At 38.1% G+C, this 20214-nt stretch overlaps 1 protein-coding gene across 1 annotated transcript in view; it reads left to right on the forward strand.

Annotated features, from left to right (window-relative positions):
• The window catches only part of LOC100313743 (suppressor of fused-like protein), a 28102-nt gene that overhangs the window by 5156 nt on the left and 2732 nt on the right, over positions 1 to 20214 (forward strand). The window contains 8 exon segments of the mRNA NM_001168192.1: positions 1485 to 1619; positions 2332 to 2468; positions 2787 to 2929; positions 5643 to 5728; positions 6142 to 6353; positions 12520 to 12631; positions 18958 to 19116; positions 19680 to 19818. Of these exon segments, the coding sequence (NP_001161664.1) occupies positions 1485 to 1619; positions 2332 to 2468; positions 2787 to 2929; positions 5643 to 5728; positions 6142 to 6353; positions 12520 to 12631; positions 18958 to 19116; positions 19680 to 19818 (1123 nt within the window).

The following is a 20214-nucleotide window of genomic DNA, read 5'->3' on the forward strand; positions in this document are numbered from 1 at the left end:
CACAATTTATGGCGAACAGGTTATTTTACAAATCCACAAAATAATAACGGAACAAACAAAATGAAAATTCGCCGTCCAATCGACAGACAACTTTAAACCCAAGCAATTCAGTTCAGCACTCGCTGTGACTTCTCTCCCCCTCATTGCCATTCAAGTCAGATAGTATAGATCTTTGTCGAGACATCTCGCGTAGTAAAAAAAAATCTTGGAAAGAAAACTACATGTAGTTGACTCTGGTGGTGCGTTCAGCCACGGTTATTGGTTCAGCAGCGGAGCAAAAGAGTGACCTTCCATTTAGGGCAATGTATGGTAATGAGTCTTCCAGAAAGGGAGTGCCTCTTCCTACAACTTAATAATGAATATGTAAATCATGACATCATTTATATTCACACATCTACGTGATTATGACAGACAGATACCATGACTAGTGGTTACGAGTTTGTTTTGATCCAAGGGACACATGGATTTTGAGTTAGCCGACGATACGTTGCTGCTAAGTTGTTTTTGCCGTTTTCTCGGTTAAACAAAACAGTGATTCACGACAACTGCAGGCCTTTGATCTCGAGTTCTAGTGGACGTATTATACTAATTTTTCGCACAGACACTCTTCGATATGTTCCTTCTCAAGCAGCGCTGGGACTTTTCTATTTTCCTATTTGTTTCGAAATTACGTTCTAATTTCTGAATACCGGAAAGAACCAGATCGCATTGTTTTTTCAATATAGCTAAATAATTATTTCTTCTCCAACTATCATGTAGATACATGTATATATCTCAATTAACGCGAAATGGTGGTGAGCGTCGTCTGAATACTGTTTTGTTGCCAATGTTCCACTAAATTCGTTTATTCATTGGTTCAATTATTTTTTTATCGAAAATGGTATTCTGTGTTTACACAGAGATCACGTGACTATACACGTCCATACACACACTATCTTGTCGATTTCATATCCAGTGTGAAATAAGCTTTCCATCAATATACCAAAAAACGTGTACAGCATCCTTAATTAATTGTTCACAGGTTTTTAATTTCGCTGATGAGTAATATTTACCAAGTTAAATCCATGTGAACATTTAAAATAACAATGAAACTCATTTTTTCCGTCAAGTTTATAAATATAATCCCCATTGAAATTGTTCTCATGTAGTTGCTGGAGTTTACGACAAAATCAATATAACTGCCATTTTTGACTTCCTGTTTGTAATGAATGCAAAACTGCTAATTTGAATATTCACATCCTCTAATCCCTCAATAAACCCATTAAGATTTATCTACAGAGCAAGTAGTTAGCATCAATGAGTGTTCACTCCTGTTTTAGCTCCATGATTTCATGTGTGATAAATAAAATGCATAATGTGAGTAGTGGTATGTTGCCTTTGATTAATAAAGAGATAATTGAATGTTGTACCACTTATTTTGGGAAGAGACTGAACTACATACATGTATGAAAACGATTCTTAAACTTTGTGTGGTTTTTCAACAGGTTAGGTGGTCCTGACCCTTTGGACTACATCAGTATGTATTCCAATCCTGGAGACCCAGAGAAAGGTGTACCTCCTCATTGGCACTATGTTAGTTTTGGAATCTCAGATCTCCATGGTGATGGACGGGTTCATGAGTAAGTAGTTCTAAAAAAAGGAAGTGTTTCATCTGGGTTTTTTTTGTAGAATACAATTTTTACATTGGTTTACTAGTTGTTTTAAGTGCAGTTCTCAGCTTATAAGTTGAACATCAGTCATGGGATATTCCAATCACAAATTTATTTCGTGACAACACCTTTTATCAAGGCAGTATAGTGTACATAAGATGTTGGCACACTAAATTAATACCTCTGGTAAATACGTGAATTTTGTATTCATAGTAAATTGCATTTCTCTTGAAGCACTGGTGCAATCCCAAAGATTTTAGAACCTGTTACCATGGTTATAAACAAGGAACTTACGATGACTCGTGCGCATATGTACGAACATTTCTAATTTTTACAGTAGTTTAAAACTTTTGATTTTTTTGCAAAATTGTAGTGATTTATTCAAAGATCCCATGACAGGTGTTCGTTCTTTTTCTATTTTCGTGGAAAAAATTTGCCACACATATGCATAATATTGGCACAAACATATATCTAATTTGGGGTTATATAGTGATCTGTAGTTGTTTAGGTTCGTGTACAGATCCTACATAGGCCTATAAAAGGGGAAGTCATCAACTATGTAATTGTTTGTGTATGTAAAGCCGATGAGAGGATAGCTAAATGATTGGAAACGTATGTTTCTTCCCAAAGTTAAGATTATGTTTGTAATGAAGACAAAATTACTACCTATATTATTTGTCAGGTTCACAGGGGGTGAAGGACCAAGTGGATTTGGGTTTGAATTAACATTCAGGTTAAAAAGAGAATCTATGGAGACGGCTCCACCCACATGGCCTGCAGAATTAATGCAAGGATTATCAAGATATGTATTTCAATCAGGTAGGTATTATATGTTATCTAGTCACAAATGAAATCAGCACATAGCGGAGAATGGGGTAGCCATATTGTGTTAAGATTATTCAATAACACAACAACAAGATACATTTTCAGTTCTCAGCATTTGTCATATAATACTTTTGAATATATGACATAAGGTTTTAGTTGGACCGATAAATATACTCTGAAACAAAAAAACAAAAATTAACCATACATGGCACACTTCACTAGTACACACAAGTGTGTGGGATGCAGGTTTCAAGCTGATGTGTGTGATGTACTATTTGCAACAGACCTTATTTCATTATGTTTTGTTTTCAGAGAATACATTATGTAGTGGTGACCATGTGTCCTGGCATAACCCATTAGATAATAGTGAGTCTCGTATTAACCATATGTTGATGGTCGAAGACCCACAACTGCCACCGATAACAACACCCTTTGGGTCAGTACAATTCATTCAGGTATGTATTTGTCATCATGTGGGCTTTCGTTCTATGGCATTGTTATGTGATTCATTATCATGTGGGCTTTCATTCTATGGCATAATTGTTATGTGATTCGTCATCATGTGGGATTTCATTCTATGGCATTGTTATGTGATTCGTCATCATGTGGGCTTTCAATCTAAGGCATGTGATTTGTCATGTGGGATTTCATTCTATGGCATAATTGTTATGTGATTCGTCATGTGGGATTACATTCTATGGCATTGTTATGTGATTCATTATCATGTGGAATTTCATTCTATGGCATTGTTATGTGATTCGTCATCATGTGGGCTTTCAATCTAAGGCATGTGATTTGTCATGTGGGATTTCATTCTATGGCATTGTTATGTGATTCGTCATGTGGGCTTTCAATCTAAGGCATGTGATTTGTCATGTGGGATTTCATTCAATGGCGCTGTTATGTAATTTTTCATGTGGGCTTTCATTCTATGGCGTTATGTGATTCATCGTGTGGGATTTCATTCTATGGCATTGTTATGTGATTCATTATCATGTGGGCGTTCATTCCATGGCGTTGTTATGTGATTTGTCACATGGGCCTTTCATTCTATGGCTTTGTTGGTTCTACTTACTCAGTCATGTGATATAACATACAAAGACAATTCTTATATTAACTATGGTGTAATCCTCAAGCATAGTGGTTTCAACAATTACTTCTACTGTTACAAATATGCATGTGAGAATTGTGCATTGTTAGCAAATCAGTCACCATGGAGGCTAACACTGAATTTGCATTTTGGAAATCTAAACCATTTGTGTGGCATGTAATGCATTAAAGTGCCTGTGAAATGGCTGCTATTTTCACACCTAAAATTATCCATTGATACATAAATATTATTAATTTTTATGTTTCTAATCATGAATTATTATTTTTAAGTGAAAAAATGTGTTTTAAACTCAGTCTATGGCAACTTTATTTTCGTGTATTTTAAAACGAGGCTCCTCATTAGCTTCTCATTTGCATACAGAAATTCCCCTTGTGACGTCAGAAGGGGAAGTCGCAGGGCAGCTTGCATTGCCGATACGTGTAAATAAGGCAAATTTCTTGTGCAGTTTTCTCGTCTTTGACTAAATTGTCACTTAATGGACCATAATGAACACTTAGTATCAATTTTTGTTGCATGGGGTTGAGTTAGATGCGAAATATGTTCATTCTGGTGTAGCTGGTCACCGTGATTGTCACCGACACTGGTGCACGTTTGTACACTGTCGCTGGACAAAATAGAATTTGACATCAGAATTATCTCGTTATTTAGCAGGTTGCTAGGCACGTCACTGCACTGTTTTATTTCATCGATCGTCTGAGTAAAACTTTCAAAATTAAAATAAAAGAGAACATATTTTGACATTCTAAACATTAGACTATAGCGATCACTATAAAATATCAAGATCGACGCACATACAGATTAATTCAGAGTGGATTCGATTTAGCATGATCCATAGCGCGATTGTCATAATTATAACATCATATTAAAACTTTATTCGGTGGAAACACATTGACCAAGCCCGGATTCTTATTCCATAAATTATTACGCAGATCAAGCTGCAAGCATGGAGGTAAAAAAAGAACAGAGGTGTGAATTCGACATTCAACACCAATCACTGAACAATTCAGAAACATTTTTTTAGCCTTCGAAAATGAAAACAATCAGCAGTGTGTAAGGGCTGTGTAATTTCCTGTTTGTCAAACGCTTCGTTATCGTGTCACTGTCAAAATTATCGTTACCTTTTACTTAACAGGGACTAAATGGTCTCTATAAAATGATAATCAGTATCGCAAAAAAAGTCAAGTCATTTGAAACACTTGCCGGACGTCTCTCTCTCTTCTGAAATCCGCCTCGGTGATCATGGGCTGGTCCGGAATCTATTTCTTTCAAAAGTGTTGCGCCAGGTTTACGCTGTCGGCGTTTCTCTTTAAACCTTTTTTTTTTTTTCATGGACGAGGACAGTTTTTCTAAAAAAAAGAACCTGAGGTTAAGTGGCTTTCATCCACTGATGTCGCACCTTCGGATCGATTAGAAACGTGTGAATACTTACACTATGACTATACGTTTCACTGCAACTGCCCACAACACAACATCTAAAAACTCTCTCTCTCTCTCAAAAAAAGAAAAAATGCCGACTGAAAAATGTATATCGTTTAAAAGTATACTGAATGACCGGTGTTATTACGGCTCATGGGTATGACTTCCTCTCATATTTTGGCATTTGGTGGCGCACAACATGAAAAATATCCCAAATGTACTTGGATACGAGTAATGATTTTCAGCAAAAAAATCAATAACTGCCCATTTCAGTGGGGCACAGATGTAAAATGGGAAGTGTGTGGGTGGGCATTGCACAGGCACTTTAAGTATGTTGTGAACTTGTTGATAAGCTATCGTGGTAAGTTAATATATTTGCGTCTCTTGCGTGGCAACTACAGTACTCATAATTTACATACCAGGGATTCTTGTGGCTAGTTCTTATGAGAAAGTCCAGAGGATTTTGCACTTTCAATATGTGTATCTTAATTTTTCTTTGCCATTGACAAACTTCTGCAGTGTGCAATATTGAAGGTGTCTCATTAATATTGGAGGTTCAGGAAGAATGTTTGGAGTTTATGCCTAATATATATTATTGTTGTTGGTTTCATTGGATATTATTTTATTATTTCCGCCAACAGATCGTTGGTGTCTGTAATGAAGAATTACAAACGGCTCAGCATTGGAATGGTCCTGCAGTTTTAGATTTAATGAGAAAAATACCTGTGTAAGTATTACAATGTCAGTTGTATAGTACAACCTCTGTTGGCTGGCCCTGGATCTTTTAGTGCCAGTGAGCAAATGGCAACTTTTAGCCATGAACAAATTTTATACGAATCAAACCTGCATGTAGTAATGCATGTCTTTTTGCTGTAAGGAAAAATCTGAGATTCTCAACAACCAAGCAAATGGTTACAACCAGTTTAACTCAGGCTATGATATTTGCTTTGTCATTCATACTTTAAAAATAACTGAATTTCAGAAATTGCAAAAAAAAATGGTAACAGATAACATTGATTTTATACATCTTATGTTGTCATGAGAGAGATTTTTTCTTTGAAATTGATAGAGTAGGATTCATTGCAATTATTTCACATGCTATATTGTTTAAGTAAAACAAAAAAATATTTGCCTTTTCAGAGCTGGTGGACCATGGTTAGTTACAGATATGAGAAGGGGAGAAACAATATTTGAAATAGATCCCCACTTACCGGAACAAGTAGATCGTGGTATTGAAACAGATGGTTCAAATCTAAGTGGGGTTAGTGCCAAATGTTCTTGGGAAGACTGGGATGAATTCTCAAGTGATAGTAGTGGAACTGAACAAAGTACACCTCATATTTCAAAATTTGGTAAGTAAAATATTCCGGATCATAATCTGATCAAATAATCTTTTAAGATTTATTATGACATTAAAAGTCATACACTTACAGTGTTCTCCCTAGGAATTTAAACCACTGTGGTGGACTAATTTGCATATGATTTGAATATCATTTACATAATAATAGAGATTGACCAAAGCACATTTACACCCACATAACAAACAACATATATTTTCAAAAACAATGTGGCACATATTTATTTGCTTCATCCAGTGTTATAAACACTATTCTTTTGGGCACTTTTGTAATATTAATGAGCTCAGTCACAGTGCAAATATTTTTTCTATTGGAGTCAAAATATTACTTTTCACTATTTAGAAGAGTTTGAATTTAATAAAATGAAATATTGTCAAATCGAAATGCAAATGCTGCAGACTATTAAAAACAAACAAACAAATAAATTGTAAAAGGTTAAATGAAACGCATTTGAAACGTTTCAGCCAGGATTATGTTCTCGACTTCCATGATCTTATTGACTACAAAAACATTCTCCTTCAAAAAATTGTTCAATATTCGTACCATCAGCTTCTACAACGTTTACATTTACAGTAATGAACGAACAAATAAAACTTCCAAACGATCATCAAAGTTACTACGTGCCTTATCTTACTTCGCGATGTTATACACCGGTTATACCAATAATTCCTCTTACTCAGTCATGCCATGCAAAAAAAGTTGCTTCTTTTTAGCCTTTGCAGACGAAGTCTGCCGAAGGCTTATAGATTGGGTTCTGTCTGTCTGTCCGTTGTCCGCCTTTTTAGTCCCCGTTCGGACGCAGTCCGAAAACGGGGACTTATGTTTTGCCCTGTGTGCGTCCGTCCGTGCGTGCGTGCGTCCGTGCGTGATCACCTGTATCTCGAACATGCATGGACCGATTAAGTTCAAACTTCACTCATACATCACACATTATATGGGACATATGCACATGCATTTTTTTCATGATCCGATTAACGATAGCCGAATAGTGGCCATTTTAAGGCCGAAAATGCATCAAAATCGCACATTTTCACCATTCCGGACCCGGATCTCAGTTATGCATGGACGGATTTTGTTCAAATTTGGTACATACATTAAGCATAATAGGACCTTGATGCACGTCATTTTTTTTTTTGGATCGGGTTCGAAATGGCCGACTGGCGGCCATTTTGTTTTAAAGAATTCAGTTCTGGATCCGTATCTGAGACATGCTTGGATTGATCGAGTTCAAACTTCACACACACAAGGTACATCATGTCACAAATATGTATGTGCATTTGTTTCATGATCTCATTAACGATAGCCAAATGGCGGCCACTTTAAGGCCGAAAATGCATTGAAATCGCACATTTTCACCATTCCGGACCCGGATCTCAGTTATGCATGGACGGATTTCATTCAAATTTGGTACATACATTAAACATAATAGGACCTTGATGCACATCATTTTTTTTTTCGGATCAAGTTCGAAATAGCCGACTGGCGGCCATTTTGTTTTAAAGAATTCAGTTCTGGATCCGTATCCGAGACATGTCTGGATTGATCAAGTTCAAACTTCACACACACAAGGTACATCATGTCACAAATATGTATGTGCATTTGTTTCATGATCTCATTAAAGATAGCCAAATGGGGGCCGCTTTAAGGCCGAAAATGCATTGAAATCGCACATTTTCACCATTCCGGACCCAGATCTCAGTTATGCATGGACAGATTTCATTCAAATTTGGTACATACATTAAACATAATAGGACCTTGATGCACGTCATTTTTTTTTTCGGATCAAGTTCGAAATAGCCGACTGGCGGCCATTTTGTTTTAAAGAATTCAGTTCTGGATCCGTATCCGAGACATGTCTGGATTGATCAAGTTCAAACTTCACACACACAAGGTACATCATGTCACAAATATGTATGTGCATTTGTTTCATGATCTCATTAACGATAGCCAAATGGGGGCCGCTTTAAGGCCGAAAATGCATTGAAATCGCACATTTTCACCATTCCGGACCCGTATCTCAGTTATGCATGGATGGATTTTGTTCAAATTTGGTACATACATTAAACATAATAGGACCTTGATGCACGTCTTTTTTTTTTTTTCGGATCAAGTTCGAAATGGCCGACTGGCGGCCATTTTGTTAAAGAATTCAGTTCTGGATCCGTATCCAAGACATGTCTGGATTGATCAAGTTCAAACTTTACACACACATGGTACATCATGTCACAAATAGATATGTGCATTTGTTTCATGATCTGCTTAACAATAGCGGAATGATGGCCATTTTAAGGCCGAAAATGCATCAAAATCACGTATTTTCACAATTCCAGAACCGGATCTCAGTCATGCATGGATGGATTTTGTTCAGATTTAGCACAATGTGTTGTACATATGCAGGTGCATTTCGGTCATGATCTGCTTTGAATGTATATGTCATTCAAATATGAACGGAACGGGGACGTGTCATTGACAATGACTTTTTTTCAAAGTTGGTGCAAATGTAATTCTCAATGCCATACATATGCACGCCAAGTATTTTTTTGATTCGCCAAAGTTTCATTGTGTTTTTCTGTGATTTTCAACATTTTACTAGTACAAGTGCCGAAATTTGCCGGAAAAATCCGAGTTTTAACAACATCTCGCAAGAGAACTGGCATACCGTATTGCACATGCGCCAGTCTAACCGCTAAGGAAATCGCCGTTGATTTCGTCTGAGGATATTGTATTCCGGGACTGTATCTTTCTTTGCACAAGGCTTACATAGATTAAATTCTATCTCAAAGGTAAGAAACTGTGCTTATGGTATTTATTACGAACTTTGATTTATCCTTATGTGTCCTGACTTCAGTGAGAAACTAGCGATCGCACAGTGTCACACTTTGCCAGAAAAACAGTCCTGCTATTAGTTCAAGAACTGGTTATGAAACGTGTAAATCGAAAGTTTATCTCGTCATTTAGGAGGCTTGGGAATAACGTTTGGCATATAAAATACTGGAATAATAAAAACGTAAAAGTTTAGAACACGCTGATCGTGATTCTGTTATGTACGATTGCTGTTGCCGGTGTTCATTGGCAACTGCTAGCAGATTGAAACTTGGTTTCGTGACGACATATTAGACTAGAATTATCGAGAAAACACAAGTCAAGTTCGGCCAACCGAAAGGAATGATGAAATTGAAAAGTACTGTAATTAAATATCAATGAATCTATCATCGCTTTTAAATTACCTTTGAAGTAAATATGATAACCGAGTGCGTTACTGCACTCGTGACTGGGACCTCTATGCTCCCTGTGGTGTTGAAGTTTATCGGTAAATCGAACCTCTGTCAACAGAGACACATTTTCCCAATCAGCTATTTATTTCGGTGCTGAAGTCAGGGTGGCAATTTCAATGTTTAGCTACCATAATTTATCTCCATTATGAGCAGGAAAATAAATTACGGACCTCGATTGAGATGGATTTAACGGCGGCCATGTTTTTAAGGGATATGTGAAACAATATTAGGGAGGGGGTCAAGTTCACGTAATCCTCAATTTTAATGATGTTGACTTAATAGTCATAATTTTTTTTTTCAAAACTTCGGATATTATTTTATATATTTTAATACAACTACAATATGTTAATTAGTATGCAAATTAATTATCAAATTAGCAGCCAATCTGAGACAATGCAATCCAGTTCAAAGGAAATTTGATTACATGATCACTACCTCTGCTGATTAGTTTTTTATGCACTTCTATCTGCTTTTATATTAAATGTATTTTTTTGTATTTTTCTCAATAGTTTTTTTTATTTCTTTTGATAGCTTGGCATCCATTTGGTTCAGCTCAAGTGGCTTTTTGCACATTCTTAATCCCATAAATATTAATTTGACAACTTTGTAGGTGGAAACAGACTGTTGAATTAGTTCATCCTAGACTTTGGTAGAACATGTATAAAATAGTACAGTGTGAACTGCAATTTCTTTCTTTCTGGCTGGTATAAATTTATTAAGTAATATTTTTTCGTACTAAAAAGACTCAAATATCGTTTTTAATTAAATCTAACAGCCAATGAGAGCACATTTGCTACAACCTCTGCTTACTTTGGGCTAAATGTTGTTGTTTTTTTTGTTTTTTTTCAGGTGCATAGCCAGATTTTTTTTCTCAGAAAGCAAAGCCACTGGAACTGGAACTGCATGTATTACAAAAACACACCGGTACTATTCACTGCGTGTCCGACAATTGTATAAAGTTTCGCAGGTCTTCTGTTTTTTACTTTGAGAAGTTCTGTCAACCAAAGCATAAATATGTGTTTCTCTGTACATAAAATTTCACACGATTTGTTAATATTAATGTATGATAATAAAAACTTGATAATATTTTTATGGAATTTTGCACTTAATTTGTATCATTGTCGTATGAGAAGTAATCTTGTTCTTATTAGAGATATTGAAACTAATCCAGGGCCACAAACTAGTTTATCCAAACAGACACAACACTGACATATTTGCAGATCTGATTTGTATACTTCCTTGTCATTTTACCTGTTGTACTTGTTTGGTGCTATCTGGTTTCCTTGCTGAGAATAATGCTGACCTGGATGGAGAGTGCTACAAACTTGAAAATGCCATAGAAATCACGTTTGCCAATTTATGTCCATGCAACTTTTGAATGACAACTAGCGAAGGCAGTGTCATTCATGACTAAGTTGTTTTATATGAAATAAACGTAAAATTTGAGCGATTATTTTTGATCACTCAATTGCTTCGGTGAAAAAGACAGACCGCCATGATAATTGTGACGTATTAGTTGACCGGCATGTGTCCTTTGACCTGATGGGTCAAAAATGCCATTAACCAATCAGAATACTGCATGGTAATGCCGGCAGAACCCGAAATTTTCCGAATGGTAGTGATCATAAAAATTACATTGCGGAAGTAAAGCGATGTCGTAGCACGATGTGTTGGTATGGATTTCAGAGGAAAACTGCATGATGGTTTTCGAAATAGGTGATAAGCAATTTTTAAAAGGTATAAGAAGTCTTGAAAAAAAGAGTTTTTACATGATTCGCGATGATAAAAGTTCAAATGTATTTTACGCAATCACGCAATAAACACGTTTTTTTCTTGAGTAGCGTAAACTGATCGTGAACTCCGCTTTGCCCATGTTATATCGGGGTGGAATTGATTTTGAAAAAATGTTAGCTTTCAATCTAAAGACTGCGTTGATCATCAAAGTATTTACTTACGAACAAAGAGGTGCTAATTTTACAAAATTAACTTGTATTGTTTATAAGCCACTACCACATCGTGCGACTACGTCTATTGTTTAAACATTATAATCCACGACTGGCAGGATGCGTGTCGGTCGGTACGTCGGACAATAGTCCTGGTCGGAAGCATGGCAAGATCCCTGATAGCTACGTATTTCTTTCTATATTTCGTAATACAGTTCACAGGATGAACAATGAAAAAAACACTGTGGCAGTCTTACTAATCACCGTGGCGACCACAGTGGCGAGCAGGAAAAGCAGCAAATTGAATTCTGCACTTAACTATGGTGAAAAATTTGAACTATAGTAAAAACTGTCTGAACAATCCCTATTTAATCTAAAAAACTGGCTAATTCAGTTACCTTTTTCACTCCTGTAATATATTGACTAGTTTATGGCTAAAAGCAAAAAGAACCAGTCCGTTTGATTCAAAATGGTGTAACACTCTTACTGTTTATTAGCATTGAACTCTGGGTAATTAGAGCAATGACGTAATCATACTCAAATAGAATCTTCAAAACATTATAACTCCATATGGTGTTTGGTTTAGACAAACAAAGCTTCAACTTTCTTCCTTCAACTAGTATTCTGATAGCATCAAATTTCAAGGCTGAATTTTCTGAAAAAATGCATTAGACTGATTGAAATTGGAATGAAAGAATTTGACTGTTTGAACTACTGTAAAACCATTTATTTTCATTGGCATTTAATTTCACTGGAATTTAAGTCCATGAACATGGCAGGGAAACAATTGTTATTTTACATGTTGATTTAATTTAGCAAATTTACTCATTAGTGAAAAAAAATATATATATATATAAAATAAATATAAATAATTAATGTGTTTTTGAAAAGTGATTGATTTAGGAATCATTTCATCATTGTGGCTTGTTTTTCTTTCTGTAGATTCTGAACAGATTAAAGCCACATTACAGCGAGGATTGGGCCAAGAAAGAGCAGTGTTACCACCAATACAACCACCACCAAGTACAAATAATATCAGACATGAAAGAGATACGTAAGTTTGTACAATTGATCAGCAGTAAAGATGTAACATCAGTTACATGAATTTTGTCCAAGAAAACATTTTATTTTAGAGGCTTATACTGTATTATCACATGCATAGCTTGCATATAACAACAGTGTGACTAGGTATAACAGGGCAGATCAAAAACCCATATCACCACAGTAGTGACGTAAGACAGGACAGATCAAACACCCATATCACCACAGTAGTGACGTAAGACAGGACAGATCAAACACCCATATCACCACAGTAGCGTCGTAAGACAGGACAAATCAAAAACCCATATCACCACAGTAGCGTCGTATGACAGGACAGATCAAAAACCCATATCACCACAGTAGTGACGTAAGACAGGACAGATCAAAAACCCATATCACCACAGAAGTGACGTATGACAGGACAGATCAAAAACCCATATCACCACAGTAGTGACGTATGACAGGACAGATCAAAAACCCATATCACCACAGTAGTTATGTAAGACAGGACAGATCAAACACCCATATCACCACAGTAGTGACGTAAGACAGGACAGATCAAAAACCCATATCACCACAGTAGTGACGCAAGACAGGACAGATCAAACACCCATATCACCACAGTAGTGACGTAAGACAGGACAGATCAAACACCCATATCACCACAGTAGTGACGTAAGACAGGACAGATCAAACACCCATATCACCACAGTAGTGACGTAAGACAGGACAGATCAAACACCCATATCACCACAGTAGCGTCGTAAGACAGGACAAATCAAAAACCCATATCACCACAGTAGCGTCGTATGACAGGACAGATCAAACACCCATATCACCACAGTAGTGACGTAAGACAGGACAGATCAAAAACCCATATCACCACAGAAGTGACGTATGACAGGACAGATCAAAAACCCATATCACCACAGTAGTGACGTATGACAGGATAGATCAAACACCCATATCACCACAGTAGTGACGTAAGACAGGACAGATCAAACACCCATATCACCACAGTAGCGTCGTAAGACAGGACAAATCAAAAACCCATATCACCACAGTAGTTGCGTAAGACAGAACAGATCAAACACCCATATCACCACAGTAGTGACGTAAGACAGGACAGATCAAAAACCCATATCACCACAGAAGCGACGTAAGACAGGACAGATCAAACACCCATATCACCACAGTAGTGACGTAAGACAGGACAGATCAAACACCCATATCACCACAGTAGTGACGTAAGACAGGACAGATCAAACACCCATATCACCACAGTAGTGACGTAAGACAGGACAGATCAAAAACCCATATCACCACAGTAGTGACGTATGACAGGATAGATCAAAAACCCATATCACCACAGTAGTGACGTAAGACAGGACAGATCAAACACCGATATCACCACAGTAGCGTCGTAAGACAGGACAAATCAAAAACCCATATCACCACAGTAGCGTCGTATGACAGGACAGATCAAAAACCCATATCACCACAGTAGTGACGTATGACAGGACAGATCAAAAACCCATATCACCACAGAAGTGATGTATGACAGGACAGATCAAAAACCCATATCACCACAGTAGTGACGTATGACAGGATAGATCAAAAACCCATATCACCACAGTAGCGACGTAAGACAGGACAGATCAAACACCCATATCACCACAGTAGTGACATAAGACAGGACAGATCAAACACCCATATCACCACAGTAGCGTCGTAAGACAGGACAAATCAAAAACCCATATCACCACAGTAGTTGCGTAAGACAGAACAGATCAAACACCCATATCACCACAGTAGTGACGTAAGACAGGACAGATCAAAAACCCATATCACCACAGAAGCGTCGTAAGACAGGACAAATCAAAAACCCATATCACCACAGTAGCGTCGTATGACAGGACAGATCAAAAACCCATATCACCACAGTAGTGACGTATGACAGGACAGATCAAAAACCCATATCACCACAGAAGTGATGTATGACAGGACAGATCAAAAACCCATATCACCACAGTAGTGACGTATGACAGGATAGATCAAAAACCCATATCACCACAGTAGCGACGTAAGACAGGACAGATCAAACACCCATATCACCACAGTAGTGACATAAGACAGGACAGATCAAACACCCATATCACCACAGTAGCGTCGTAAGACAGGACAAATCAAAAACCCATATCACCACAGTAGTTGCGTAAGACAGAACAGATCAAACACCCATATCACCACAGTAGTGACGTAAGACAGGACAGATCAAAAACCCATATCACCACAGAAGCGACGTAAGACAGGACAGATCAAACACCCATATCACCACAGTAGTGACATAAGACAGGACAGACCAAACACCCATATCACCACAGTAGTGACGTAAGACAGGACAGATCAAAAACCCATATCACCACAGTAGTGACGTATGACAGGATAGATCAAAAACCCATATCACCACAGTAGTGACGTAAGACAGGACAGATCAAACACCGATATCACCACAGTAGCGTCGTAAGACAGGACAAATCAAAAACCCATATCACCACAGTAGCGTCGTATGACAGGACAGATCAAAAACCCATATCACCACAGTAGTGACGTATGACAGGACAGATCAAAAACCCATATCACCACAGAAGTGATGTATGACAGGACAGATCAAAAACCCATATCACCACAGTAGTGACGTATGACAGGATAGATCAAAAACCCATATCACCACAGTAGCGACGTAAGACAGGACAGATCAAACACCCATATCACCACAGTAGTGACATAAGACAGGACAGATCAAACACCCATATCACCACAGTAGTGACGTAAGACAGGACAGATCAAAAACCCATATCACCACAGTAGTGACGTAAGACAGGACAGATCAAAAACCCATATCACCACAGTAGCGACGTAAGACAGGACAGATCAAACGCCCATATCACCACAGTAGTGACGTAAGACAGGACAGATCAAAAACCCATATCACCACAGTAGTGACGCAAGACAGGACAGATCAAACCCCCATATCACCTTAGTAGTGACGTAAGACAGGACAGATCAAACACCCATATCACCACAGTAGTGACGTAAGACAGGACAGATCAAACACCCATATCACCACAGTAGCGTCGTAAGACAGGACAAATCAAAAACCCATATCACCACAGTAGCGTCGTATGACAGGACAGATCAAAAACCCATATCACCACAGTAGTGACGTATGACAGGACAGATCAAAAACCCATATCACCACAGAAGTGACGTATGACAGGACAGATCAAAAACCCATATCACCACAGTAGTGACGTATGACAGGATAGATCAAAAACCCATATCACCACAGTAGCGACGTAAGACAGGACAGATCAAACACCCATATCACCACAGTAGTGACGTAAGACAGGACAGATCAAAAACCCATATCACCACAGAAGCGACGTAAGACAGGACAGATCAAACACCCATATCACCACAGTAGTGACGTAAGACAGGACAGACCAAACACCCATATCACCACAGTAGTGACGTAAGACAGGACAGATCAAACACCCATATCACCACAGTAGTGACGTAAGACAGGACAAATCAAAAACCCATATCACCACAGTAGTGACGTAAGACAGGACAGATCAAACACCCATATCACCACAGTAGTGACGTAAGACAGGACAGATAAAAAACCCATATCACCACAGTAGTGACGTATGACAGGATAGATCAAAAACCCATATCACCACAGTAGTGACGTAAGACAGGACAGATCAAACACCCATATCACCACAGTAGTGACGTATGACAGGATAGATCAAAAACCCATATCACCACTGTAGTGACGTAAGACAGGACAGATCAAAAACCCATATCACCACAGTAGTGACGTATGACAGGATAGATCAAAAACCCATATCACCACAGTAGTGACGTAAGAAAGGACAGATCAAACACCCATATCACCACAGTAGTGACGTATGACAGGATAGATCAAAAACCCATATCACCACTGTAGTGACGTAAGACAGGACAAATCAAAAACCCATATCACCACAGTAGTGACGTATGACAGGACAGATCAAACACCCATATCACCACAGTAGTGACGTATGACAGTACAAATCAAAAACCCATATCACCACAGTAGTGACGTAAGACAGGACAGATCAAACACCCATATCACCACAGTAGTGACGTATGACAGTACAAATCAAAAACCCATATCACCACAGTAGTGACGTAAGACAGGACAGATCAAAAACCCATATCACCACAGTAGCGTCGTATGACAGGACAGATCAAAAACCCATATCACCACAGTAGCGACGTAAGACAGGACAGATCAAAAACCCATATCACCACAGTAGTGACGTATGACAGGACAAATCAAAAACCCATATCACCACAGTAGCGACGTAAGACAGGACAGATCAAAAACCCATATCACCACAGTAGTGACGTATGACAGGACAGATCAAACACCCATATCACCACAGTAGCGTCGTAAGACAGGACAGATCAAAAACCCATATCACCACAGTAGCGACGTAAGACAGGACAGATCAAAAACCCATATCACCACAGTAGTGACGTATGACAGGACAAATCAAAAATCCATATCACCACAGTAGCGACGTAAGACAGGACAGATCAAAAACCCATATCACCACAGTAGTGACGTATGACAGGACAGATCAAACACCCATATCACCACAGTAGCGTCGTAAGACAGGACAGATCAAAAACCCATATCACCACAGTAGTGACGTATGACAGGACAGATCAAAAACCCATATCACCACAGAAGTGACGTATGACAGGACAGATCAAAAACCCATATCACCACAGTAGTGACGTATGACAGGATAGATCAAAAACCCATATCACCACAGTAGCGACGTAAGACAGGACAGATCAAACACCCATATCACCACAGTAGTGACATAAGACAGGACAGATCAAACACCCATATCACCACAGTAGCGTCGTAAGACAGGACAAATCAAAAACCCATATCACCACAGTAGTTGCGTAAGACAGGACAGATCAAACACCCATATCACCACAGTAGTGACGTAAGACAGGACAGATCAAAAACCCATATCACCACAGAAGCGACGTAAGACAGGACAGATCAAACACCCATATCACCACAGTAGTGACGTAAGACAGGACAGATCAAACACCCATATCACCACAGTAGTGACGTAAGACAGGACAGATCAAAAACCCATATCACCACAGTAGTGACGTAAGACAGGACAGATCAAAAACCCATATCACCACAGTAGCGACGTAAGACAGGACAGATCAAACACCCATATCACTACAGTAGTGACGTAAGACAGGACAGATCAAAAACCCATATCACCACAGTAGTTACGTAAGACAGGACAGATCAAAAACCCATATCACCACAGTAGTGACGTAAGACAGATCAAAAACCCATATCACCACAGTAGTTACGTAAGACAGGACAGATCAAACACCCATATCACCACAGTAGTGACGTAAGACAGGACAGATCAAAAACCCATATCACCACAGTAGTGACGTAAGACAGGGCAGATCAAAAACCCATATCACCACAGTAGTGACGTAAGACAGGACAGATCAAAAACCCATATCACCACAGTAGCGACGTAAGACAGGACAGATCAAAAACCCATATCACCACAGAAGCGACGTAAGACAGGACAGATCAAACACCCATATCACCACAGTAGTGACGTAAGACAGGACAGATCAAACACCCATATCACCACAGTAGTGACGTAAGACAGGGCAGATCAAACACCCATATCACCACAGTAGTGACGTAAGACAGGGCAGATCAAAAACCTCATATCAAACATTGTTACAACACATACTGTCAAACTTGTTTTCATTGTACGCAATGCTTGAACTACTTCAATTACTACTGATACTGGTAACAATGGTTCATTTTGGCAAGCGCGCGTGTGTTTTATTATTCAGACCCTGCCAAAAAAGCAGTTAAAAAGACATATATTTGATGTCAATATGATTTTGATGAGATTTACCAAGATGATATAGGTTGAGTGATTTGGACAAAACATGTAATGGTTTTTGGATTGCACTTTGTGTTTAGTAATGAATTTGAAAGTCCTGTTATAAATTATACATTATAATACCTGCAAAATACAGATAGAACTGACATTTAACAATAATTGTTCAGAATATGCAGTTCCTTTGACTTGAATATTGGAGTGACCTTTACGATTTTCATTAAATCAGTGACTTGTCAACTTGACAGAGATGAGTTGAAAATCATATTCGATATGGGTCCCATACAGCACTTTTTCTTTTCTTCAATTGCAGGAATCAAGACATGTTAGATAACCGAAAACCCTCTCTTGGTGGGAGTTCTGAGAGTGATGTCGAAGGCAGTACCATGGAACTTATTCGAACACGAAGTGTAGATGGTGTTCATTTAAAATTTAATATGGAAGCTGGTGCACTGATTCCATTAGCATTGAAGTAAGTGTAAGAATGCAACCATGTTCTAACAATAATGAATGACCCACAATGCAACATTGGATGACAAAATGATTCTATCTCTATCTCACATTCATGACATTTAATCTGCAGTGATGTCACTTATTTTGGTTTGTATAATGCTCAAAACCTCATTGGTGTCCCAGCTGGTGTCTAGCGTAGAATGTTATGGCACAAGAACATGCACTTTTTCTACACTGAAACACTTGGACACACTGAGATGATACATACTTCATCTTAAGTGCTTTGTTTGTTTATCATGATAATATATGTACAGCAATGATGCAGTGCAATGTTTAAATATGGGCAATGATATATAATAATCTATAGGGACAGCCACCTGTTATGTAACTTGTTACATTTTTGCCAACCAGCGTAAGAGTGTCTGAAAAAAAAATGCACGGGACAAAACTGATATCAACAGTGTTAGTATTGTACATCCATTGTTTTATTCACTGGCATGCATACCTGTGAACTATGTTATACATAAACAAGAGTACTAGTATCGTCTTATTGATTCATAATGTACTTTTGCATTCATTCAGGGGTAGACTTAAACATGGACGACACTTTACATTTAAAAGTATAACAGGAGACGTTGCAATAACTTTAGTTTCACCTCGGGTTGAAGGATCTATAGCAGATGAAAAACATCCCTTCGCTGCACATGGGCCTTGGTTACAGGTAGGTGTGCCTTCAGCAATTCTCAACACAGCATTCTGATTGGTTAAAGGAAGTTGTTGCAGGTCAAATTGTGCGGAAACATTGCAGATGCTTTGCATCGAACATATCTGACAATAAAGATAATGATAAAGATATTGACTTCAACTGTTTTCCCAAATAACCTAATCACTGTTTCTTTTATTATAAAAGTGCTGTTTAATTTACCCTGATAAGACCCCAATAACCTGGCACATGGTGATCTAAAATTGTAATTTTCATAATTATTTGAGGGGATGCTTGACTAAGCGCTTGCCTCCAAAAAACATGAATTTGGGAGTAGCCTGGGCACTAAATCCGACTAGTATGTTAAGTGCACATAAATACTGTATTTACTCTACTGTAAAGGGGGTAATTATT

This window comes from Saccoglossus kowalevskii, chromosome 10 (assembly GCF_978046115.1).
Source record: "Saccoglossus kowalevskii chromosome 10, keSacKowa6.1, whole genome shotgun sequence".
NCBI lineage: Eukaryota > Metazoa > Hemichordata > Enteropneusta > Harrimaniidae > Saccoglossus > Saccoglossus kowalevskii.